Genomic DNA, 25,310 nt, shown 5'->3' on the forward strand with positions numbered 1-25,310 from the left:
TCGAATTGAAGGGCTTTTCGAATGTTCAACATCCGAAAATAGATCGAAAGTTTAATGTTCACATTCCCATTTCAAGTGTTGAACATCCGAATTGAAGGGTTATGTCAATACATTGTATTCATTGTGAAAATGGTTTCGGATGAACATCCGAAAATATGACATTTTTGGATGTGGAATATCCAAAAATCGTTTCGGATGTTGGACATCCGAAAATGTCATATTTTGGATGTTCATTATTCGAAAATAACTGCGAAATTCCAGAGACTTGTTGCAAATTCAAAGTCATACATTTTCAGATGTCCAACATCCGAAACCATTTTCGGATGTTGAACATCCGAAAAACCCTTCAATTCGGATGTTTAACACTCGAAAATGAGAATGCGAACATTAAACTTTCAGCTTATTTTCGGATGTTGAATACCGGAAAAATCCTCCAATTCGTTTACTCAACATCAGAAAAAGTGTAAACTCGTATTTTTAAAAAAATTACGTTATAAAAAGTAAAAAACAAACATACATGTAATAACAGAAACTATTTGGTACATTCGTAATAACGTAAAGTATAACGGATATATATGTAATTTTTTCTTCTTTGTGTACCCCATTTTTCATCATTAACTAAATTTTTTTTTTTTTGTGATATTGTTACATTAGTTGAAAAATGAATTGTTTCAGTATATTATGACATATGTCTTTCTTCACATATTATTAGAGCCATAAAGGTGGTGGCGACATTGTTTTGACTCTTTTGGTGAAGAAGATTGGATTTTTTTTTTTTTGTTGGTAAAGATGGATTCAAGTGGAAAATCAAAAGGTTTTAGTGTTCTGGGCTAGTATGATATTGTGATACGAATTGAGAACCGGATTGTCATGGTAATATAACATTTTGTCTTTCGCCATATAGCCTAATTGAAATATATATTTTCAATACCCAAATGTAGTGTATATTGTAAAACATTATCGGGTCATCTATTCCAACATTCACATCAATCAAACATACATCATTTTCGGACTTAAAAAAATGGGAGTTCAAAAAATTCATAACTAGGGTTGCATAGACGTTCTGCAACTGCATTATGCGGTGAGTATTCAAATTGCGGGTTTACTTTTTCTAGGAGGCCTAGGTTGCTGCATCCCTTATAAAATGATGTCGGGACATATATCAAAGTATAGTTGAAAGTTGAAATATTTAACAAATTATTAGAATTTTGATAAAACCAATAATGAATTGTGTGAAATTTAATTTTTGTTTTTGGTAATTTAGTGGGGTAGATAATCTCCTAACCGTTGTTTTCAAATAGATTAAAAATTCGCTTCTTACGGGTATTAATTAAGTGGGGTTCGTGGTGATAATAAAAACTAAAATTTAATGACTAAAATGTGGGGGTGCTACCGTCACGACTCTGATCTTTTCCTATTGAATAAGTAGGGAGAGGGCCATACCTTTATTAGGAATTGAGCCTTGATTAAGTAGGGATAGGCCCGTACCCTTGGTAGGAATTGAGCCAAAGAATTTTAGTTAAAAATTACGAGTAGAAACATTGGTAAGATCTTAAATAGCCAGGGGTTGATAAAAATTCTACTGACATTGTGAAATTAGACTAAAAAACGTGAGTAAAAAACATGGGTAAGATCTTTTAAATAGCTTTAGGTCGATAAGAAGTCCTCTAATAAGAACTACAGCAGCTTATAAAAACTCTCTTTTTTTCTCCCCCTTTCCTTCACAATCAACAACTCTCTCTCTACCTGCCTCCCTAACAATCACCAACTCTCTCTCTGTGCCTCTCCCTCACCATCAGCAACTCTCTCTCTCACTCTCTGACTCTCCCTCACAATCAGCAACTCTCTCTCTCTTCGATATCTCGAACGAACAGTGAAGGACTGGGAAATGGATGAGCGCACTAATAATTCCGGACTCGAAGAGGCCCTGGAGATACAATCTCTCAGGCGAATCATTAGCGCATACCTAAAGTAACCTCTCTCTCTCTGTAATTACATCTATTGGATCAATCTTTACCTATGTATTACAAAACACAAATTTCTCATTTCGACGTATTTTGTGACTTGGGTTTTCTGTTTGAAGTACCTATTATTGCCTTTTCGAGTTTTTCATGGTACCCATCACTGGTTTTCGATACAACCCCCAAAGTTGATGAACTATTGGGAAGTGTTGATTTGTAACTATTGGGAAGTGTTGATTGATGATGAAATGAGCTGTCGCATGATTGTTTATGATTTTTCTTTCCAATTGTGTGTATTAATGATTCGTAAGAAGTGCATTATGGTTTATCGGATGCATATGCTTGTTTTAGTCTTCCATAGGTGTTTTCTTGTTGTTTATTTTGCATTTTCTGGGCTAAATTTGTTCCATATTATGGAACCTAATATAAACATGTGCCTGAAAATTATTAAAAACTAACGATTATATCTGCATAACAGGAAGCTAAGGTGTGAACTAGTTTACTTAACGAATTTACTTGATGGTTGGGTCTAGTATAAAACGAATGTGTCTAAAATGGATGAGATGTTGGAATTGGCCATATTTAGTGACTAACTTACAGGAGTTCTTTGAGAAACTATGGTGTTCATTGAAAGAAAACTCTAGTTGTTTGAGGCAAAAGGACAGTCAAAGATGAAGAGATGTTATTATTCGTAGAACATATCCTTTACTCAACTAATGTGCGCTTTCGAGTTCCTTCTGAACATATTTAGGTGTTACTCAATATATAGAATTATAGATATATGACAGTCCCAACTCTGATAAGTAGTTGCGGATATAGTTTGCAATCTTTGTTTGTTTTTTGAAACATGATTGCCTTCATTTTTACTATTTCTGTGCATGAGTTATTCACATTCTCATATTAGTTAAATATTGTTGATGCTTTGGAGTTTGCTCTATAGTTGGATACCATGATTTGAAATTTTCTTTTTTAGTTTGCATTACTGTTTGGTGAAATGTATTGGCCTTTGCTATCATGTTCCGGGAGTTTTGGTCCTAAACCACAATAGGGATGGGCTGGCTGTTTCATAGAAAAATAGATCGTCCCTAATTGGTTTCTAAAGTTTGGTTGTCATTGGTGCTCTTTGTGAATCGTGACTACAATATTTTTTATTTTTATTTTGTTTGAATGGACAAATTGGAATAGTACAGAGAAGATCAGCATAGGCCCTTTGGCCCTATGGCTATAATTTGTTGATATTGTATACTACAGAATTTCTGAGTGAGCATTTTGTTTTCCTATTGATGCGCATATTTTGTTAATTTGCATCTCAATGTTTTATTCTATCGATGATTTCTTGGTTGTTATGTTACCATGTAACTTAAGGGCCATTGCATCCTATCCTTCTTTTTGTTGTCCTCTTCTTTTCAGTCTTCTCCAGGATGATAGTTATCAACTAAAGGAAAAAATGATGACACTTTATTTTGTTTGAGATTTATTTATGCATCATTTTTGCAAATTTCTGATGTGTAAAGCTTTTGATGCGAGTGGAATACAAGAAATCATCAGCAATGTGCATTGTTTATAAGGATTACTACCTCACTGATTCCCATTAATTCCTTGTCCAGCTATGCCGCTGCAGCAGAGGAGGATGTTCACAGATATGAAAGATCCTTTCACAAGCTTCCTCCTTCACATAAGGTATGCTTCATATATAGTTAATGCTGCTTCATAATGTGCAAGTGCTTTATTTGCCTCTACTTTTTGTTTTGGAATGTGATGAAGTAAATGCATTTTGTAATGGTTTATTTTTAAAGTTTTTTTGTTATCATGTTTGATGACTGATGAGAAAGTGAACTTGTAAGGGATTAGAAGCCTTTTTGATAAACAATAGAGACTGAAATCCCCCAGCCCTATCAAGTCCATCACCAGGTTAAACCCAAAGTAAAAAAGCTACAACTATCAAAGGAGAAATTTCCCAGAAACTACTCACAGTTGGTGGTACTGAACTGATTGGCTCTGACCCAGATTTGTAGAACTACTTTAGATGTTGGGAATCTTATTTTTCTTATCTTGAGAGGCCTTTTTTAGCCTTTTCTGAAGTCATACGTCTAGGTGCCATAAAAAGTATGAGGGCTGGAAAAATGCTAAAACTAGTGCGACAACTACATGTGTGTTATTTACTAATGGGAAAAGTTTATATAGAGCCGAGGCTCTAAACAATCAAATTTGAGCCTACCTCAAAAAATTCACTAGAAGAGGTTGTTTTGATGCCCAAATATCCTCAAATTGATCATCTCGATATCAAGATGCATGGACATGAGAAAAAAAATGGATTTCAAATTTTGGAGATAGTGTATTTTGTAACGCATTTTTGGACCATCAATTTTCAAGATTTTCATGTTTTCATAGATCTATCGATCTACAGTATTTTTGAAGATTTAAACTTTTTAAATAAAGATGTAAATATATTTTAAGGCTATCACAAATATTTTCAGTCTTGAAAGTACATTTCTCGACACTATTTGAAGGTAGGCTCTAATTTGATTGGTTAGAGCCTAGGCTCTATACAAACGGCACCCTTTACTAATTAACCATGATCATTGCATACATGATGACTTTCCTCCACTCTGATAGTGGTCTTGCCTTTTCAAGCATTGTTTTACCCTTCATGTCATTATTCATATCTCATGCAGGTAACAAGAATCTAGGTTTGAGTGTTCTTTTCCCCACAATAATTTCACTGTAGTACTTACTGCTATATATGTTTCTCTTGCCTTAATTTTCACTATATGGGGGCTGGTTAATAGTTGACTCAATTGTCTTTGCAATTTGTAGGTTTTATGGCTCTTACTTGTTTTATGTACTTGGTGCAGGCTCTTCTTCCTCACTATCTTTATAAATGTCGAAGGCTACGATGGTAAATAAATAGTCTCTTCGCCTTTGACTAAGTTTGAGGGAAAGGGCATTGTAGATCAGTTTTTTTGTCATTAGCTTTATTTTCATAGATATTGGAGCATGTGGAATTTTATGAAACTACAAAATAGGGGCTTGCTTTAGTGTCAATCTGTCTTCTCTTTTTATATGTTATTGCCTAAAATAAATTGCTCATCGGTGGAGTAGCTCATATAGATGAGACGGAAGCAACTTTGATTTGTAATGAAAAAATGGTAAAATATGATGGGGTATGGTATATAGTGTCCCCCAGGGGGCCATTCGCCATCCATTTGTGATGATGAATGATGGAGGTTATCATATTGGCGCAGTTTGGACATTCATTGCAGGGGTGGCAATGGATCTGTACCCGATGCGTAGACCTGACCTGGGTCCGAGTATGGGTCCAAAATTGGGCCCAGCGGGTGGGGTCCGGGTCCAAATCTTGGATCCAAACACTATTTGGGTCTGGGTCCCACACTATATTTTCGGGTCTCAATTTATGAAATATACTTAAATACATAAATATTTCAATTTTTGGGTTCGGTCCGATGGGTCTGGGTTTGGGTATGATGAATTCGGGTCCAACCCGTTCCTGCCACCAGTTCATTGAGATACTGTTATCTCTAGCTTCCTTCACGACAATAGATTGAGGATGCTCCTTTTGAGTTTCAAAAACCATATTCCCTTCTCCTGTCATAGCCATAGTTTAATCACCTATACAAAAATGGAAAAACAGTTAAGTTAGCAAATTCCTTGGCCTAGCCGTCATTCTTTTGCGTATTTTCACTGATGTTATAATTCAAACATGGTCTCTTTCCATCCTGCCATGTCCAACACAATGATTTGTTTATCTGCTACCTTCTATGTATGAAAAGCAACTCTTGGTCAAGGTTTTTACTTTTGTGATTTTGTAGATGCTTAGGTTTTGATTATTTGCTTCCTATTGATTTTGAATTCTAAGTTAAGCATTTTGATATTAATATATATTAATAATAGGATTATAGAACTTTATAAACTTAGGAAACCAATTAAAATATGGGAGAAAGACGGATACACCTCCTCTCTATAATTAATGGTAATCCCCAATAAACCCTCGGGTCAATGGAAAGCCCTTGGACTCCCCTCCAAGTAAAAAGAAAAGGATGTTTACCCCCTCCTTACCGTTTTCATTGTCCAAATTACAACCCATTTATTTTTTTTAATATCACCATCATATAAATAGAATTTGAGATGCTACTTTTAACCTAATTGTGAAGTTCACAAGAAGAGAGAGAGAGAGAGATTTGGGTTCAATGGAGGTTGAGAGAGAGAGAGGGAGGAAGGGGTTCATGGGTAGAAAGAGGGAGAAAGTGGGGGAGCTTTTCTGGGGTTTAGATGACAGGTCTTTAGAAAAATAAAAAGGATACATACTGTAATTTGGATAATGAAAAAGGTACAGAGGTGGGAGAGGGGGATATATCGCTTTTTCCCTTAAAACATTTGCTTCCAAAATACCATACTCGTCCATTTAATATTTCACCTCCGATGGTGATATCATTGACTACCACAACTAATTTTCTTGTATAGGTAGGAACAAGATCTAAATTCATAGAAATAAAATGTTAGGATCTTCACACCAATATCAAAGCTTTAATATATTGAGTAAATGCGTATCTACAAATGAGAGGTGAGAGCCCTGGAAATATGAGGTGAGAGCTTCTCTGATATGAGGAGTTACAGTCATGGCTCTGGTTTAAAAAGCAAAACCCTAAAACAAGCTTTGTGTCAAAACAAAAATAGTGTTAGAGAAGTAGGGTAGCTAGGGTATAGAGAGAGAGAGAGAGAGAGAGAGAGAGAGAGAGAGTAGGGGGGACGTGAGGGTTAGAGAGAGAAGCAAGGTAGCTAGGATAGAGAGAGGAGGAACGGGGGTGAGGAGGGAACTGTTGTTTTTGTTCTAGCTTGAAATGGATTAGGCGATTTTAAAATAACATATTCGTGTCTATTATGGAGATGCCTTATCCAATTTTTGAGAGCTGCATCTTGCAACTTTTTTTTTTGGAAAATTCATTTCTTCATTACATGCAGGAATTAGGATATACATTTTCATTTCCATCCCCCTGTTTATAGGGCTGTTAGCATACGGAGTTGGGCACCAGCCTGGTCTTGAGCTCAGCTTGAAACAATAGGGCAGGATTAGGCCAGGTCCTATATAAATATGGAGAAAAACATTTGATATATGTGTGTACTTAAAATTTTTTTGGGCTGATCCTCGACTAGGCCAAGGCTAGACAAGACCAAAAAACTAGTTTGGGCCTTCCAAGCTGGCCTTGGCCTGGATTGAGGGCCTTAGCACTGATACTACATGAAAGCCTGTTGGCCGATCTGCACCTGTTAACAACCCTACCTATTTTTGACATCTAAATTGGGGAGATCGGCGACCTTCCAGGAAATGCATCACCTGGATATGCATTTCCAGGATCCAAATGGCTCTTAGGGTGCATCTGATAGTAGTGGCTATGTGGAATTCCAGAATATAAATTAACAAACTTCTCTTCATTTTTATTGATGGTTGAAATTTCTTCTTACAATTGCCACAATACAATGCAAAAATAAAACTAATGCAGTCTAGGGTCTTTAAATCTTAGTGCCAAGAAAGCTTTATTTGAAAAATTGAAGTTGAACTTACAACTTAGAAAAAAACGAAAAAGAAGCAAAAACAACAAATAAAACTGGGAAGACTTACTAAACTTTTTGCCCCTTAGGATTTGGCATACCCAACATCTGATCACACGATTGATGGCGCCTTGATTCTTAGGTCCTGTTGAATCCAACAATCTAAATTGGGAAGCACCTCTTGGAACACCCTTATTTGAAATCTATAGGGCTGAGAGGGGTCACAGTTAGGGTTTCTTAGAGACCCTTTTTAATCCTTAGGGCATGTCACTGAGTGGCTACTGCCCTAGCCTCAGTCTGGGCTGTGCGTGCCCCCTTTCTTGAGAAGTGCGTGCAACCCCAATATTTTTATGGGGGATGGCATGCCAGAGAGAGAAAGAGAGAGAGAGGGAGGGAGGGAGAGAGAGGGGGTCAAATGTGTTGACATCACTGTTGGGAAAACCGGGCGATCTAACCGCTAACCGCCCGGTTAGATTGGAACAGGCCATTGGCCATTTCTGGTTTTTGGCGGTTTTGGTGATCAACCGATATTAAAAAAAATAAATTCAAAACAATGTATATGAATTCCCAAAAATAAGGAATTTGATTTGTAATGCATTTTTAATATTCTTTACATTATGGTAAAGATTAAAATTGTTTTGTTCATTAATACTCACTTTTATATTTTCCCATCTTTTTCAAAAAAATTTAAAAATACCCCTAGGCACAAATCGATTCATGAAAATCCATTTTTTTCATTAATTTTCAACTTCATTTGAATGTGTTTTGTTTTAACCTTTTTATATGCTTTTCATATTTTAGTAGATCTTTTTTTTGTATCTTTTTTATTTTTTTCAACACTTTTTTGATTGCCTGGGACTTGCCCGGTTAGAGCGGTTGAATCAACCAGTTTATCGGTTAGGCCAGTTAAACCGCTTCCGGGCCTATGTTCGGTTAACCGTTCCTATTCGAATTTGCTAACACCAGTTGACATTGAGGGGGGTTCCCCTCCTTATTATAGGCCTCAAGGACCCTAGGGTGTTCCAATCATAATAGGATTAAACATTATCTAAAAATATTTAGGTAGTTTATGCGGTGAGAAATAATCTGAGCCGTCCATCTCTGAAATCAGCTACCATAAGTTAGGGAGGATTTTAGGAACCTTGTCCCTTAAATTTAGGGAGGATTTTAGGAACCTTATCCCTTAAAAATAAAAACTTAGTCAAAATAATCGGGATCCCATAAAAGTTGACATTCTCCAAATCTAGATCCCATGGTATCTCACAAAAATTTTTCACTAAGATTATCTCAAGATAAATCCAACTAAGTATTATGCATGAATCAGAAATTTGACACCTCATAAATTTCCCAAATTAGTGGAAACATGGGTGTCCCACTAAGTGGGGGCGTGTGGCCATGTCAGCCTCACGTTCCACACTATGTGGGCCCACAAGTGTGGGAGCTGGCCTTTAGCCCACTCATGTGGGTCCCACCATGCTTGACCAAAATTTCGAAAACACCCCCATATGAGAATTAATTTTGGAAATAACCTTTTGGGAATTTTTATTCATTTAAAATCAATTTTAAAATTCTTAAAATAGCTAAAAGTCACAAAAATATTAATATTGTTGAATACAATATTTACGGGGTTCTTTAAAAATTTAACACACACATAAATGCCTCTAGAAGTGGATTAGTTCTATAGGTCAAAAATAAGTGATTGTCAGGGCACTCCAGTCGTGCTAGGATCCATGATTTACAACTGTCTTCTTAAACCAACCCGATGGGACCATCACTAAAAGTTAGCTCATGATTGGCTTGTCAAAGCTAGCCAAATGTGGATAATAAGTTTTCCTCCTAAGAGCAAGTCAGATGCACATGTCACTATAGTGCAAGGGGGCACTCTCTATATACATATACACGTCTCCCTCTGTGGGGTTGCTTCCCAAAAATGCGGTTGTCATATGTATATGTTGTGCGAAAGTCATATGAGAGCCCTCACTCTCATAAACCTACATCCACATACAAGAGACCATGAAGTTCACTTAACCCACAAATGATGTCCCTGGGCATCTCTCTGATTTCAACAAGGGATGACCAATGAGTCTCTATAAACCCTTAACGGCAGTGCCTATGCCTAGGGAAAGGTTTTTGGACATGACCCAGGCGATAGACCGCTGGACCCTAGGTCAGTCAACAATTACTCCTATTGAAGTGCAAAATTCATTATCATTATTATATTTACATGCTCTCACGGCTTTTAAAGGCCAAATAACCTTGTCTCTTAGGAGACATCCGTTTACTGTCATTACACATAAAAGATAAAAAAAAAGGCCAAAAAACCCAGCAACATCCATTGCTCAAACTTCATATTTTCCAGGATTGAGGATCCATAAATGCTCTAAAACCACACATATCGATTTCCATCTCAGCAAAATGATTTGGAGCTCCTAAAAGGCTACAAATGTGATCAATCTGTTAACCATTGAAACGATAGTCCAGATCAGGTTTTCAGATGGCTGTCAAGGTGTAGAATGTTTAGGACTCCAAGTCCTTTTTTCTGAAAGTTGATATTGGAGGGTAGGAGGATGAATTTGGAGGTTTGTGGCCCTTGCCCATTAAAAGATTGGGTAAGGTGCAACCAACTTCTCTGGGTGAGGCTGCAGTCATATCAAACCATTTTCGTGGTATGTTTGGTTATTTATTAGAAAACGGTAATGTGTGTTTGGTATTTTTTTCCCCTTCGAATAATATGTAAACACGATATGATGCATGTAGTTTTCTTGAGTTTGAGATACAATAGTTGATGGATGTAGAAACTGAAATAGATCTTAACTGGTGGCCTTAATCTTGCAGGTGCATCTCTGAGAATGGCTATGTCATTTTGAATATGCTTCAGGTTCTAGTCATTCCTGCTTATATTTATGCATCCATCCATATATTGCTTTTTACCATTCTTTTTCTATGTACTTGTGGGGAAATGCTAAAGTAGTGCCTGGAACATCTGTACAAATGGTGTGCTCCAGAAATTTGAAATACGGAAACCGAGCTTGGGAGAGTTGCGTTGTTCGATATTTGAAAATAGGCAAATAAGGTTTTTTTTTTTTTTTTTTTTTTAAATGCTTTGAATGGAAAGGGTAAAATGATTAGGAAGGCATGGCTATGAAATTCCAAGTTGCAGGTGCACCTGCATGATTTACACAGGTGTTCCAGGCACTTATTTATATCTTCTCTTTATTGTTTCCTAGCTATTCTTCCATGGTTTGGAACAGGATGTTCCTGCTTATTTGATTGCATTAATATCAGGAACAATTTCAATTGCCTCAAAATCGGTTTTGTTGTTTCTCAGAAGTGAAACACTCCTTTTCTGATATCAACTTGGTTGTTCAGTGAAAATTTGGTTATTATCTGCAGGCTTTTGAACCTCCTATTGACATGACACGGAATCTTGAAACTGGTGAAAATGAACCTCCTGTAAGTATTTGCACAACCTTGAATGAAGGCAGCTGTTCTACTGATGGGGAAAGCACAAGGTTGAATCAGACATCACTGAAGAAGGCTAATATTGAGGTTCATGGAAAATCCGTTTAGAATTTTATAAACTTAACTACCATATGCAAAATTTGTACCCGATTTCAAGCTTTCAGTGAATGAATAAATATGCTCATAATTGGAAGATACCCTGAGGTTTTCTGTAAATTTGTTTTAATTGGGAATTTGACATCTGTAGATACCAACAGGCGTCATCCATGGGAAATTTTCGTGATTCAGATACGCGAATCCATACTGCAACCTGCAGTTGTAGCAGTGCATGTGGTGCCTGTGACGATAAAACTAAGGTTTTTGGCTGTCAGACATATGCTTACTCTGTTTCAGAAGCTAATGGAAAGGTGTGCTTGTCTCACCCTAAACCTATATCTTATTGTAGAAACTAGAAACCTTTAAGAAATGTTAGTGAGGCTTGATCTTTACTGGATTTGGAGTATGTTTAAGATTTTTTTTTTTCTTTTTTCATAATTATGGTTAACAAGTTTTTTTCCTTATGCTGTGCTCTTTTAAAGAACGTAAGTTGTTTCATTGCGAAATTTTGTCTAAATTCAACCTTTTTGTATGTGTTTTGCTTATCCATATAGCACTGTTAAATATATCATCTATTATCTACAGAGATGGTTATTACATTCATTATTTGATATCATACAATATGAGGTACCATGGTGCATGTTGTTCGTAGATGACATAGTTTTGATCGATGAGACCTGAAATGGCGTAACACAAAGTTAGAACTTTGGTGAGATGCTCTAGAATTTAAAGGTTTTAAAATTAGCTGGACAAAGATATAGTATATGAAATGCAAGTTTAGTAATAATAGGAGCAGATACGTGGAAGTAGTTGATATTAACGGTTGAGAAATACAAAAGGAGCGCACTTTCGATATCTTGGGTCAATAATCTAGAAAAAAATGGAGAGATTGAAGATGTCGCACATAGAATTAGAGCTGGTTGGGCGAAGTAGAGATGTGCAACCTTAGTTTTATGTAACCGCCGCATATCAATGAAGCTGAAGGGAAAGTTCTATAAGACAGCTGTGAGACTAGCTTTATTTTATGGGGCGAAATGTTGGGCAATAAAAAAACAACATACTTATAGAATGAGTGTAGTTGAGATGAAGATGTTGAGATGGATGAGTGGCAAGACAAGAAGGGATAGAATTTAGGTGTGGCACTAATAGGCGATAAGATGAGAGAAAGTAGACTTAAGTGGGTTGGCCATGGGTGGCGCAAACCTAGTATAACACTTATTAGGAGGTACGAGTTAGTTCAAGTGGAAGGCTAAAAAAGCGTGAGGAGTGGGCCCAAAAGGACATGGTTGGAAGTAGTGAGAAAAAATATAGGGGCTTATGGTCTCACTGAGGGTATGACCCTTAATAGAGCAAAAGTAAAGCCGAACCCAATTAGTTGGGAAAATGCTTTGTTAATGATGATGATGATTTGATGTCATACAATAATTTTATTTTTTACCTTCCATAAATTTTGTTTTTGTGGTAGTCACATGGGTATGACTTGTTGAATGTCATTTGGGCCCCAGAAATGGCCCATTTCACCTTTAATTTCACAGGCTTTAGTTGATGAGTGTGTGTGTGTGTGTGTGGTACATGTGATGTCTGTGTGTTTGGTGTGTTGTATGTGGGAGGCGTGGGGGATGGGGGATGAAGACTTGTTGTATGTTGCAACAATCATTCCATCATCTTCAGCTATAAAGATAATCGGAAATCATGGAATTAGTGGTACAAAATTGGCAACTTTTGATTGTGGAATTTGTTTTTTTATACCTACTGTGTTTCAAATTCGAATATGTAGAGGTCACTGGTGCTACATGATCAATTTGATCTTTTTAGTGGAAGTATTGTGCTAGAGCATACATATATAGTTATCGGCTTGTTATTCAACATACCAGTAGAGTGCAGCCTCTAGAACAATTACTCTTCTACTGGGCCTTGAAATTTGATCTCGTATGCTCACATATATGAAGGTCAACAAATGACTTGAACTCCCTATGCTATTTTTTTTGTGCACAAGTATACAACTTCCATTTATGTCTTCCTTTTAGCTTATTGTTAAAATTCCCAATTGCTTGTGTATTTCTCGTTGTACCAGTATTTATGCAATATGATATTGGTACTAGTATCGGACACCCAGGGTATCAAAAAGCACTAGGAGGGTCTTAGGCAGCCTTGGGGGTCCAGGCCGCCCAGCGCTTAGGCGGGCGCCCAGAACCTGGGTGGCTGCCCAGTTGAAAAAAAAGTAAAAAACATACCAATATACCATAGTCCAAGTTGAAAAACAAAAAAAAGACATCGAGAAGAGAATTTTGATAATCCATATTGTTAAAACAGTAAACTGTAAAACCATACAAGTGTAGAATATAAAAGCCAAAACTCAACACAACAGAAATATACAGAAATTTAGAAAATATACAGTTTAACAAAAGTCAACACTCATGACTCAACACAACAGTTAATAAACTCAACACTCAGCACCAAGAGGCAAGAGTCTTCAGTCGTCGTCATCATCATTATCAGAGGGAATATCAATAGGGCAAGCCTCATCATATGCATCAGAGTTGAGGCCATCATCATCAGAGTCATCTCCCTCGTCAATATGACGCTCATCCTCCTCTTCTTCTACCTTCCTCTTACTAGTATGTGCAGTCTGTACAGATGAGGTCCTAGGAGTCTTGGCTTCTCTACCCTTTTCTTTGTGCTTTTCTGAACTCAAATATTGTATAATTTCCTCCTTGGTAGCCTCAGGAACATTTTTACACGAGGGCAACATCCCCTTTGATACCGGCAATGTGTTTTTTAAATCGGTAGTGCCCCCATTAGTATCCTTTCCACAATAATTACATTTAATACGATTTTTATCACTTGGATTCGGGTTATAACCATACTTCCAACCCGGATCACCACTCCGACTAGAACCTGGAGAAGATACTTCCATAGAACAATTCTTATTTTCATCATTTTCTGGTTCTTCAAAATTCAGAAAATGTCTAATCTCATCCCGAACTGCTTCAGGAGCCTTTGTACAAGAAGCAACATTACCTCTAACACCAACAAGGTGTTTTTTGAATAGGCTAATAGCCCCATTGATATCTTTTTCACAAAAATTACACCTTATACAATTTTTATCATTTGGTTTTGGGTTGTACCCATAGTTCCAACCTGGATCACTTCTTCTAGAAGTAGCAGAAATAGAAATAGATCTATGACAAGGATTTTGTTCTTGTTTTTGTTTTACATAACTTATAAATTGCTTAATCTCCTCTCTGATAGCTTCAGGAACATTTTACAAGGGGCAACATCCCCCTTAATACCGGCTAGATGTTTCTTAAACCGGTTTATGCCTCATTTTGTATCTTTTTCACAAAAAATGCATTTAACGCAATTTTTGTCATTTGGATTCGGTTTGTATCCATATTTCCAACTCTGATCTCCACTCTGACTAACTCCTGAAGAAGACATCTCAAAATAAAACAAGCAATCTAAAAAATGTACTTATTTTTGTTGCTCAAACTCCAAACTTTGAAAAACACTTCGATGATTCGATCAAATGAAATGCAGTTTTTTGGAGGTTTCTTTCTCTCTAAAAGGGGTTATTGTGGGTTTAGGTTTCAAATGAACCTAAAACCTATCATTCTAAACTTTTATATCTGGAAAAAAATGAAGAAAAAAAAAAAAAAAAGTACTTTTCTGCCTCTCGGCGGGGCGCAAGCCTTAGGTGGCAGCGGCGGCGGCCTAGGTCTGGGCGCTGGGTGGCTGCCTAGGCGGGTTCTGTATCGCCTAGGCGGCCGCTCAGGGACCACCGCCCAGTTTGGCCGCATCACCCAGGCCTTCTGGACCGCCTAGGTGCTGGGCAGTCCGTTTTTTTGAACAATGCAGACACCCTTAAGATACTTATAAATATGGAGAAATTTGTAAAGTGTAAACAAAAATATGAAAAAGTAAATTGTGTGACAATCTTAGATACCCTCTTAAATATACAAACACAAGGATGGATGTGGAGAGCAAAGATATGACAGAATTTCTTAAAATCCAGGATATGGAGAGAGATACAAGTATCCTATCTGACACGATGATAAATATATATTGTAGCTTGCCGAATATGTGAATATATGTACTCAAGGCATTGATGCATATAGATACCATATAGCGATACATAATATTTTATTGGGATTGTATACTATGAGACCATTTATCTTTCTTACGAGGAGGTCACAATTACTCCTAGCCATTGGATAGCTTGGGATATGCCACAAAGTTCAAGAAATTTTTTTTTGAACGTTGAGTTTAGTCAATGACACACTCACAACCACCTAATTTGAAATTTGAAGCACGAGTGACTGTGACCTTCTTGTGTTAGAAGTAACTGGTCTCTTTGTATACTTTTCCTATTTTATTTATTCATATGATAGATTTTATAGTTGTATGATTTTATATTTACAAGTATGTTAGGAGTGTCTGGTATCAATGTCAGTGTCAATACAGGACGACACTGGTACTTAAGCATATACAAGTATACATGCATCATAGGTGGTAATAAGAAATCTTTATGAATCACAATCCAATGTATTGTTGTCATAACTTAAAATGATTTTATGGAATCCTTTTAGCTTTTAGCTCGTAGTATTTCATACAAAAATCATCCTTTTCTGTTCTTAAGATTTTTGTTTTCAGGGTTATTTATCCTTTTTTTTTTTTGAAGGGTGATTGTCCGACATTTGATTGGTGGGACCCTTCCTTTCAGCTTAATGTCCCTCTAGTTGATGTTGATAAGGTACATGCATCTTCAGATAGAATATCATCCTCATCCATGGCAGTATATATATTGCACGTATACAGTACAACAGCAAGTCTGCTGATGGTAGATCCCCCCCCCCCCTCCCTGTTTCAGGTACGCTGCATAATAAGAAACATAGTCAGAGATTGGGCACCAGAGGTATTCATGTTCTTCGCTCTTGCTCTCCTATCTATTTATCTGTTTACGAGAATAACACTCCCACTCCCTGTATATATATATATATATATTCGTTACTAGGGACAAAGAGAACGCGATCAGTGCTATCGACCTATTCTTGAAGAGCTCGATCGTTTATTTCCCACTCGTAGGAAAGACAGGTATACGGTTTCCCTTGCATATTGTCATATCGTGGTTGGTTTTGAATGATACTTGGCAACTATAAATTCATTGAAAAGCATACTATTATCCAGTGAACTATGAAAAGCACATGGTCAAAATGTGCGGTGATTGAGCAAGATGATTGTCTATTATGTCATTGAGTGGTTATCACCCAATAGATTATAGGTTTCCCATGGTTCAATGGATTATGGTATATATCTTTCCTGGATCCATTGTATAGGCCACATTTATGTTCATTGCTTTTGAACCCATGACATAAAATGCAAGAACAAGAGATCTGAACCTGCATGTGATTCAATTCTTTTTTTCGCTATTAGTAACTTAGTATTGTGAGAAAGAAACCAGTTAAGAACTTGTCCAATCTTTGTTATCATCACTGGATTCCTTCAGTATCACATGTAGGCATTGCCTTTAAGTTCCGCTTCATTGGCATTGGAGTCTTAAACAGTAGGAGCTAGCCGTGTATCTTGTTCAAGAAATCGTATAGACCCTTGATTAAATACAAGGAGAGCAACATTTCTTCTAAAATCCTGCCTGCACGATAACCCTAGAATCAGTTTGCATCATAGTTTAAAAAGATTAATGCTGCTCTAATATAATGTTCAAATTGTTATGGTTAGAGGTATTATGATAAAACTGTTGTGTAGGCCTCCTAGTTGCTTGGTACCTGGTGCTGGACTTGGTAGGCTCGCATTGGAAATCTCCTGTCTGGGTATGTTACTCTTTCTGCACACAAACTGTGTATTTTTTATATGACCTTTTCCCATTTAGAGGACCTTATTCATCATTTTCTGAACAGGTTTCATAAGCCAAGGGAATGAATTTTCATACTACATGATGATCTGCTCCAGCTTTATACTAAACCAGTGAGATGATTTATATTTCTTGTTATAATTTATGTTTGGGTGAGGATACTATAATGCAGTGGTCTTTGAAAACCATGATCCATTGGGGTCAAGACTGTCCTGTGAAATGATGGACAAGACTGTCAAGACTCACCATTCTCTTTTGGTGGCTTTCACTCTCTCCATCACTTCCCATCTTTTTCAACGGATGGTCTTGACTCCTGGATAACTGTGGTTTCCATAATCCTTTGGCATATAGTATACTTTCCATTAAATGTTTTTTATTTATGCTTAAAAAGATCATTTATTTGCTATTAGGTCATTCATTCAAGTACTTCAACATCCTTTTCTGGCTCTTATCAACTATAAAAATGAAAAAAAAGGACTTCTTTACTCTTTCCTTTTGAATTCTGAGTTTCGGAATTTCATTTATTGTCTAGTACTCAGAGACAGAGAGAATGGACAATTTATCCATGGATCCATAGCAACTGTAACTCACTGTCTGACAGAGATCAACTTCGACCTGTTGAGTTCCCAGATATACATCCTGCAAGGTATCTTTCCATGGCTCTCTGATAACCGTGGCTCTTTGATATTGTCTGTTCTTTAGGTATCCATGCATGAAATTCCCCTTATCTTTGAATCATGGAATGAAAGAATAGAATCCCTCATCTGTTGAAATCAAAGTAAATCCTAAAGTATTAGGTAGTTTTCAGTTTGACAATGATTAATGGCAAGAAAAGTCAAATGTTATTCCATGGACAATGGGGAACCATAATTCACTGGGGTAGTCCCATCAAAATGATGGTGCCGGAGAGATGGTGGACCATCCATTGGGGTCATATCCTGTTTTTGGGGGTTCCCACTCCCTCTTGATCTCCGTTCATCATTGTAACGATGCCCTATGAACTATGAACAATGTTTTTTTTCCCTTGTAATAAAAATGTGAGCAGTGTTCAAAACCTCATATCCACTTTTTGCTCATTTCAATGTAACTTGCAGGATCCCTGGATTTTATAAGGAAAGACTTGGCTTCTCAAGTTTCCATTTTTTTTAAAATTAAATAAAATCTGAATTAATGCCAAATTATATGTTGTGGGTTTCGGTAAGCAGTTGTATCTCTCTCTAGATTTGGTCTAAGTTCAATGCCTACTGTTGGACACACACGCTGATAACGCTCACACTCTCTCTCTTGCATTTAGAATTTAGCAAGTTCTTTCCAAAACCGAAAAACTGGGGCAATTCGACTCAGTTTTGGCTGTGACGGAGTCCTTTTATTTTCATAATTGGGTTATGGTATATCTTCCCTTTTCTCATTGACTAATACATTTTGTTATCATGTACACCGCCAATGAGCTTAGAAAATTAAGGGAGCTTAAGGTTTTTGTATGATGTGTATAGTGACATGGATGATACAGAAGATTTTCCCACTGTCTTAGCAAACTGGACAGCCGAAATAATTAGAATTTGCTAGCAGTGCAGGAATAACTGATGGCTTTTCAATGTGTGGTGGGGATTTTGTGGAAGTCTATGGTGATCAAAGTCAAGAAGGTATATAAATTACTTTTTCTTATTTAGTGTTATATTCAGTGGTTCTTTGCATGTACCATACACAACATATGCATGTAGAGAATTGGTTGTGATGTACTTATTTGAAAAAGGGTTATACTAGTTTGAGCATATATCTATGTTAACTTGAAGTGGACGATACTCCAAATTGCAAAAATATTTGTTACAAAATGTGCAGGCTTGTGCCTGTGGGATTGACAACATAGGAGACAAGGTTCTCATGTGCCCAATCCAATAGACAATGGAAAGGACATTGTTCACTGAGGTAGTTGCTCATCGATAAAATGATGGGCTGTAGGTAGGGAGAGAAAAAAGAAGAAAAGAGAGGGGGGTTGGGGGGGCAGGACATGACACTGTTCCACTCTCTTTCCATCACTTTCCCTTTCATGAGATGTTAGATATTATAAACCAATTGACAATGATAAGGCCATTGTCCGTTTAGGTGGTCACTCACCGATAAAACAATAGGCTGTAGGTAGGGAGGGAGAGGGTGACGGGACATGACACTGTCCAACTCTCTTCCCATCGCCATCCATTTCATTAGATGATGACCATAATGGACTATGATTTCCTATAGACCTTTGTCCAATTAGATTCTACTGTACTTTCTCTAAATACATTTATCTCTCACCTTGCTACTGAGGCTGGGGCACCTTTTACTGATTTTAGTGTCAAAATCTTGCATGATGATTTTGCAGGTTCATGGGACACGGTAGTCACCTGTTTTTTTATTGATACAGCACACAATGTTGTTGAATACATTGAAATCATATCTAGAATCCTCAGAGATGGAGGAGTAAGTTACTCTTGGTTTATCCACTTGAAAAATTTCAGCATTATTTACCTTCCTGATTACAGCCACTCCATATAAATTGTTGATAAATTTGTTTTGAGTTGATAGGTGTGGATAAATCTGGGTCCCCTACTGTATCACTTCGCAGATTCTTATGGCTCAGAAGATGTAAGAGTTTTGTTGAAATGATCCTTGTTTGCCCCTAAATATGGTTTGTGATGAATTATAATGAAGACTGCGTGTCCTTTCAGGAAATGTCTGTCGAACTCAGTTTAGAAGATGTGAAAAGAATTGCCTTCCAATATGGGTTTGAATTGGAGGTATCATGTCTGTTATGATCGCCTCCTTTTTCTTTACGAGATTTCTTTTCCTCTAGTTGTGTGCTTTCTTGGTTTATGACTTAACATTGGAACATCCTATATTTGCATTTTCTCTGCATCCTTACCGCATTGAAAAGAACTTTCTTCTTTGTAACTATTGGTTATTAATCTTATGAGTTGCAGATAGAAAGGACCATCGAGACAACTTACACTGCAAACCCTCGGTCCATGATGCAAGTAAGTTTTTATTTCTGAAAGATGGGTGTGACAGCTAGGAATTTAAAAATTGAAGGAAAATTTTGAGTCTTGTGGGACCAACTTGTTCTCTGAAACTTTCATTTCATGTTTGTAACAGCCCTATATCAATTTATAAATGGAGAGAAGGAAAAAAAAAAAAAAAGGATTCAGAGGTCAAAGAAGTTCCCAGATCTCCTAGACTGAACCTGGAGTCTGCATTTTGATGAGTGTTAGATTTGGGGAATTTTGAATTAAAAATCAGTTTCTTTTTATTATATTGATTTTAAGATGCATCTATGTTTTAAGAAAATTTTAGGATATATAAATCCCGCATAAGTGTTTTGGTCATGCGACCAATAGAATCGATCCCATAGGATCACCTAATAAAGACGCGCATAAACTAAAGCCTCCAAAAACCTATTTATAATGGTGCATGGAGTGAAATGAATTTTTTATACTTATTTTTTACTCTTCCAAGTACCTAGGCCTATGTTATGGACCCTAATCTAACACACTCTTTCTTGCGAGGAAAAACATTCCATTCACCCACGTGCAGGCTACTACTTTGTTCACCCAAGGACAGGCAACAATCTGATCAAGTACAACTAATCTTAGGCATCCATTTAAAATGTAATGGATTGAGTGGGTTACCCGCATATTCCCTGTTACCCCACTCAAATCAGGAGGGACAAAACACCAAAACTACCCACCCTTTGAAGAAAGCTTGTGTTCCTTGATAGGACTAGGATTTCAACCATGCTCACTGTATTTTGATCAACCCTTCTGCATCTTTAGCTGAATCAGAATGGTCTCCTGTCATGGCTGTATCTTCAAGCACAAAGCTATGGTTACTGATCCATCCATTCTCAAACCCTTGTTTGTGTATGTGCGAATTGGATGTTTCTGTACTTGTAAAGAAAGCTCGATAGGTTATCTTTTTCTATTGACCAAAAAATGAACCTGCAAATTGATTGATTGTGGATAATTATAGCACACATGAGGAAAGAAGGAGAAGCGAGCAGAGATTTTGGAGATTGGCAGGTTTTTTTTTGGGGGGGGGGGGGTGGGGGTGGTAAGAGAGAGTGGTGTACACATTTTCTTTGCATTCGACTTGAGGGGTTTCAGAGGATTAGAGGGTTGCCTTTTAACCTCCCAAAACACAATGAATTGGGGTGGACAACATATATTGAATGAGGGAAATTGAACAGCTCTCTGCCTTTTCCGGAGACTGTAGTTTGAGTCGTCTGACCTTTGGCTGTCGACATGTTTTCATACTCTTAATAATAATTTGCTATAAATAGATTTATTATACTGTACAATAATTTTTTTGACAACATATGATTCTGCTGTATGTCATGAATTGCAGAATCATTACTTTGCGGCTTTCTGGACTATGAGGAAAAAGATACAGTCTCGGTCACAGTTACACCAATAGCCTCACGTGTGTCGCATGGCCCAAGGTTTCCGATCTCCCTCTTATCTGTTTTGTTAATTTTTCTCTCATTCTAGTCTCTTTTGTTACTCGTTTTGGTTCTACCCTTTGCATCAGACATGACATCTTGTATTTAGTTAATTTAGTCTCGAGAAGTTTTACCCTTTCGCAAGGGGTATGTTCTCAGATACTTAGTGTGATATCCCTGTGAGAATTTAGTTATTTTGATTTTGATTGGATTTTGGCGAAATTTTTTTGGTGAATGATTTCTTAACTAATAGATTTTACAAAAAGATTCAGTGTAAGAGCACAGGTATGAATGCTTGCGCCTATTATTCCCATTCTGGAGATGAAACCAAAAAATGTGTGGTTGCCTGAGATTTGAATTTTGCATGGTGCTTGCTTAGCTTTCTACTAGCTTTGTACCGGCGTCTGAAAACTTGGACCAGTGGGTGGAACTGGCTGAGTTGGCGAAGTCGAAAGAAAGAGGAAATATAGAAAAATATGGCAAGAAAATTAAAAAAAATGTAAAATCAAACATTAGAAAACAACTATTCCATTCCATAGACTAGTGGGTGTAAATAAAATCAAAATAAAAACCAATATAATAATTAATTTGGTAAGAAAATGGCAGAGGGCAAAAAAAAGCTGGAATTGAGCTTTGATTTTTCTTTTTTTTTTATCCAAGCACATTTTATAGGGCTTTTGTTGATCATTTTGTCGAGAACATTTTGGGACAAATTTGGATGGTGAAAATCAGCAAGAAACAAATATTTTTGATTTCCAGTTCATAAAAACCTAAAAAATTTGGACTCTCAGAAAACTGTGTGTGCATGCATGTGTAGGTCACTATATTCATATTTGAATTGTTTGTTCAAGAGCGAGAAAAATGGCATGAATTGGGGCTTAAAATTTTAAATTTGAGGTAGATGTTAGATGGGAAGGCAAACTAATCTCTGCAAAACCTGGTCAAAACCATGGAAGCCAACAACCGTAACCAACACCTCTTTTGCCCTCTTAGGCCTTGGTCCTTTTTCAAGATCTCTCTCCTATAAAACGATCAAATCTTCTTCTCTTCAATAACTTCTGCTCAACCCTCTCTCCTGTTAAGCTCTCTCTCTCTATCTTCTAACATTTTCTCTCCTCTCTCTCCAGCCATGGGTTCAAGCAAGAGCTTCCTCCTAGCAATGCTGGTGGTTCTATCGTTGCTCAGTGGCTTTGGGGCACGCCGCTTATTAGACACTCCGCCCTCTGCTGCCCTAACCTTACCCCTTGTGCTGCCTGTACCCTCGACAATATCGGCAATCCCGACAACAATCCCTTCAATTCCCACGACAATTCCGAGTATTCCAACCAACATCCCTCCTCTGCCCTCTTTCCCTTCTTTACCCACGACAATTCCGAATTTCCCGACGAGCCTTACGCCGTTGCCGTCCCTACCTTTGTTGCCCGTGACAATCCCGACAACCATCCCTTCCATTCCTAACCTCCAAATTCCATCCATACCTATCGTGTCCCCACCACCTCCCAAGCCTTGAGCTGCAACGTGGTGAGTTTTCATTGTTGATGTGCCATGTGGTGCTTGTTGATTGGACTACGTTGCTTTCAATTTTTTTCAGCTTGTCTCGAGAGTCGGCACCACTGTGTGTTTGCTCCTTTTATATGACCTTGTATGTGTGTATGAGTTGAGGAATAGTTTTTTTAATATTTCTATATCCAAACATGAGATCTGTGCTTTGTTTACTTCACTTCTTGTTATAAGAAAAGAATGAAGAAAAGAAAAGCTCCATTTATTATTTTTGTACCAGAGGAGTTTGTCACCATTTATCTTCCACACAAGAGGTCACAATTATTTTTACTTATTAGATCTCAAAATGGATAGCTTGATGGGTGTTATAACGTTTGAATTTTTCTTTGGAACTTCGAGTCAAGTAAATAACGCATTCACAACCACCTGATTTAAAATTCAAAGGATAAGAGGGATTATGATCTCCCTATGCTAAAAATAAATGGTCTCTTGATACATTTATCCAATTGAGGATTGCATATTTCCCATTTGAGGATTGTATACAATGAGATCATTTAGTTTTGATACAAGGTGGTTATAATTGTGAAATTTGATAGCTTGGATGTTACAAAGTTCGAAAAAAAATTTCTTTTGAAGTTTGAACTTGGTCAATGGAATAATTGTGACTTCCCAATTTCACATCAACATCCAATGGTCAATATTAATGTGATTATCTTATATCTAAAGTAAATGGTTTCATTCTATTCTTTCCCTAAAATTAGGAGGCTGACATAATGTGAGAATTGGGTCTATGGGTCATCACTTCAGTGGATTGTTTGCTTGCAATGTTTTAATCTCAGCTCAGGCTATGAGATGGGGACAATAGCAAAGAGCTTGTGGGAGGGGGAGAGAAGGCACGTGGTGAAGAGAGGGAATGTACGGGGCACGTGGCTGAGAGAGTAATCGCTGAAAGAGAGAAAGGGAGGAAAATGTTTAACCGTACAAAATATGGGTGCGGTTTCTATAATGTTGAGGCCTTAAACAATCCAAGTAAAGCGCACTCTCAAATAATATCAAAGGATGTCGTTTTAGTGCCAAAAATCTTTTTGATGTTTTGAAATTTTATTTTGATATCTAATTATAAAATTTAAAGCTTGTAGTGTAAATTTGATGGCCTAGATAATGCATTATAAGATGTGCTATTTCTAAGATTTAAAGTCTTCGTTTTTTACATCAATGTATCTCAGGGTCGAGATGATCAGATTTGAGGGTTTTTCGGCATTGTAACAACATTTTTTTATGAATTTTTTAGATGTGCCTTAGTTTGGTGGCACAATGAGTTGTAGATTTTCAATGGGAAAAAAGGCTTATGCTTTTAGAGCAGAGAGAGAGAGAGAGAGAGAGAGATATAGCGGTGAAGGAGCGGGGAAAAAGCTGGTCAAGAGAGCAACTTTTAACAGAGGATGATTAAAGGGGTAGAGAAATAATTAGAAGATTAAAACAGACAAAAAATTCATAAAAGATGGAATATTAGAAAAATTTACTTAAAATTAAAAATAAAAAAATAAAAAATATGTGATCATGTTTAAAACTATCATAATCATCTAAAAGTTGTATTTGTAGATAATGTATTGGTGTTTTTTATTTTATTTTTGTTTATATATGTATATATCGAGTTGGACGCCTAACTCATCTCGCCAAGTGGCTGAGTTGGATCCCAACTCGCCTCGCCAAGTGGGCAAAGCTGAGTTACTCGCCCAAGTCCAAGTGGACTTGGAAGAGTCATAGAACGCTGGTTCCTTGTGAGGCGTTGAATTATCGATGGCACTGCATGGCATAAAATGTCGAGAACAAGAAATAGTTTGATTCATAGAAAACCGTCTAGTGGTCTTCACAAAATTGCCATGTCGATCCCTAATACTAAACATATTACTTTAAGAAGTAAACTTCTTCGATCACAGTGCCCATTGTGTACTCCTCCTAGCCATTATCCGCAGGCTACATCTCTCCGTGATTCCTTGTCTTGTTGAAAGAATGCAAATGACTACGGCAGAGATTGTCTAAAACAATCTTTTTCTTTGGTCTGGACTTGGCACCGGCCACGGTAGAGAGACCTGGGACCGATTTGGGATTAATCTCGAACAACACTAGTTAGGAAGGGTGATTTGGTTCAAGTAAAAAGCTCTAAAAGTACAAGAAGAAAATCCAAAAGGACATCAATGAAAGTAGTGATAAGAGATATGATGATTTACTGTCTAACTAAAGTATGATCCTTGATAGAGCAGAATAACCAAACAATATTCATATAACTAACCCTAAATAATTGGGATAAAGCTTGGATTACGATAACGATTATAGCACAAATATTAAACCTTTCATAGCGTAGCCAAATCAAAGAGATGCC

General features: G+C 37.1%; 1 protein-coding gene across 4 annotated transcripts; it reads left to right on the forward strand.

Moving 5' to 3' along the window:
* Positions 1-1,452: 1,452 nt before the first annotated feature.
* Positions 1,453-22,694, forward strand: LOC18443048 (uncharacterized). 4 transcript variants are annotated; one of them, XM_011628280.3, is made up of 19 exons: positions 1,453-1,971; positions 3,569-3,641; positions 4,817-4,860; positions 10,365-10,407; positions 10,923-11,078; positions 11,249-11,398; positions 15,769-15,840; positions 15,958-16,002; positions 16,102-16,181; positions 16,851-16,915; positions 17,003-17,069; positions 17,489-17,602; positions 18,526-18,599; positions 19,316-19,413; positions 19,519-19,578; positions 19,662-19,730; positions 19,914-19,967; positions 21,334-21,427; positions 22,555-22,694. In XM_011628280.3, the coding sequence occupies exons 1-18, from the start codon at positions 1,889-1,891 to the stop codon at positions 21,400-21,402; spliced, it is 1,416 nt and encodes a 471-aa protein (XP_011626582.1). In that variant the 5' UTR covers positions 1,453-1,888; the 3' UTR covers positions 21,403-21,427; positions 22,555-22,694. The 4 variants fall into 4 exon arrangements, 3 of the variants coding, with proteins under 3 accessions (XP_011626582.1, XP_006853312.1, XP_088713638.1); XM_006853250.4 differs by lacking the exon at positions 22,555-22,694 and having other exon boundaries at positions 21,334-21,692; XR_016048904.1 differs by lacking the exon at positions 22,555-22,694 and having other exon boundaries at positions 1,455-1,971; positions 18,531-18,599; positions 21,334-21,692.
* Positions 22,695-25,310: the final 2,616 nt, after the last annotated feature.

Source organism: Amborella trichopoda, chromosome 2, assembly GCF_054954075.1.
Source record: "Amborella trichopoda isolate Santa Cruz 75 chromosome 2, AtrichopodaSantaCruz75HAP2 v2.0, whole genome shotgun sequence".
Classification (NCBI taxonomy): domain Eukaryota; kingdom Viridiplantae; phylum Streptophyta; class Magnoliopsida; order Amborellales; family Amborellaceae; genus Amborella; species Amborella trichopoda.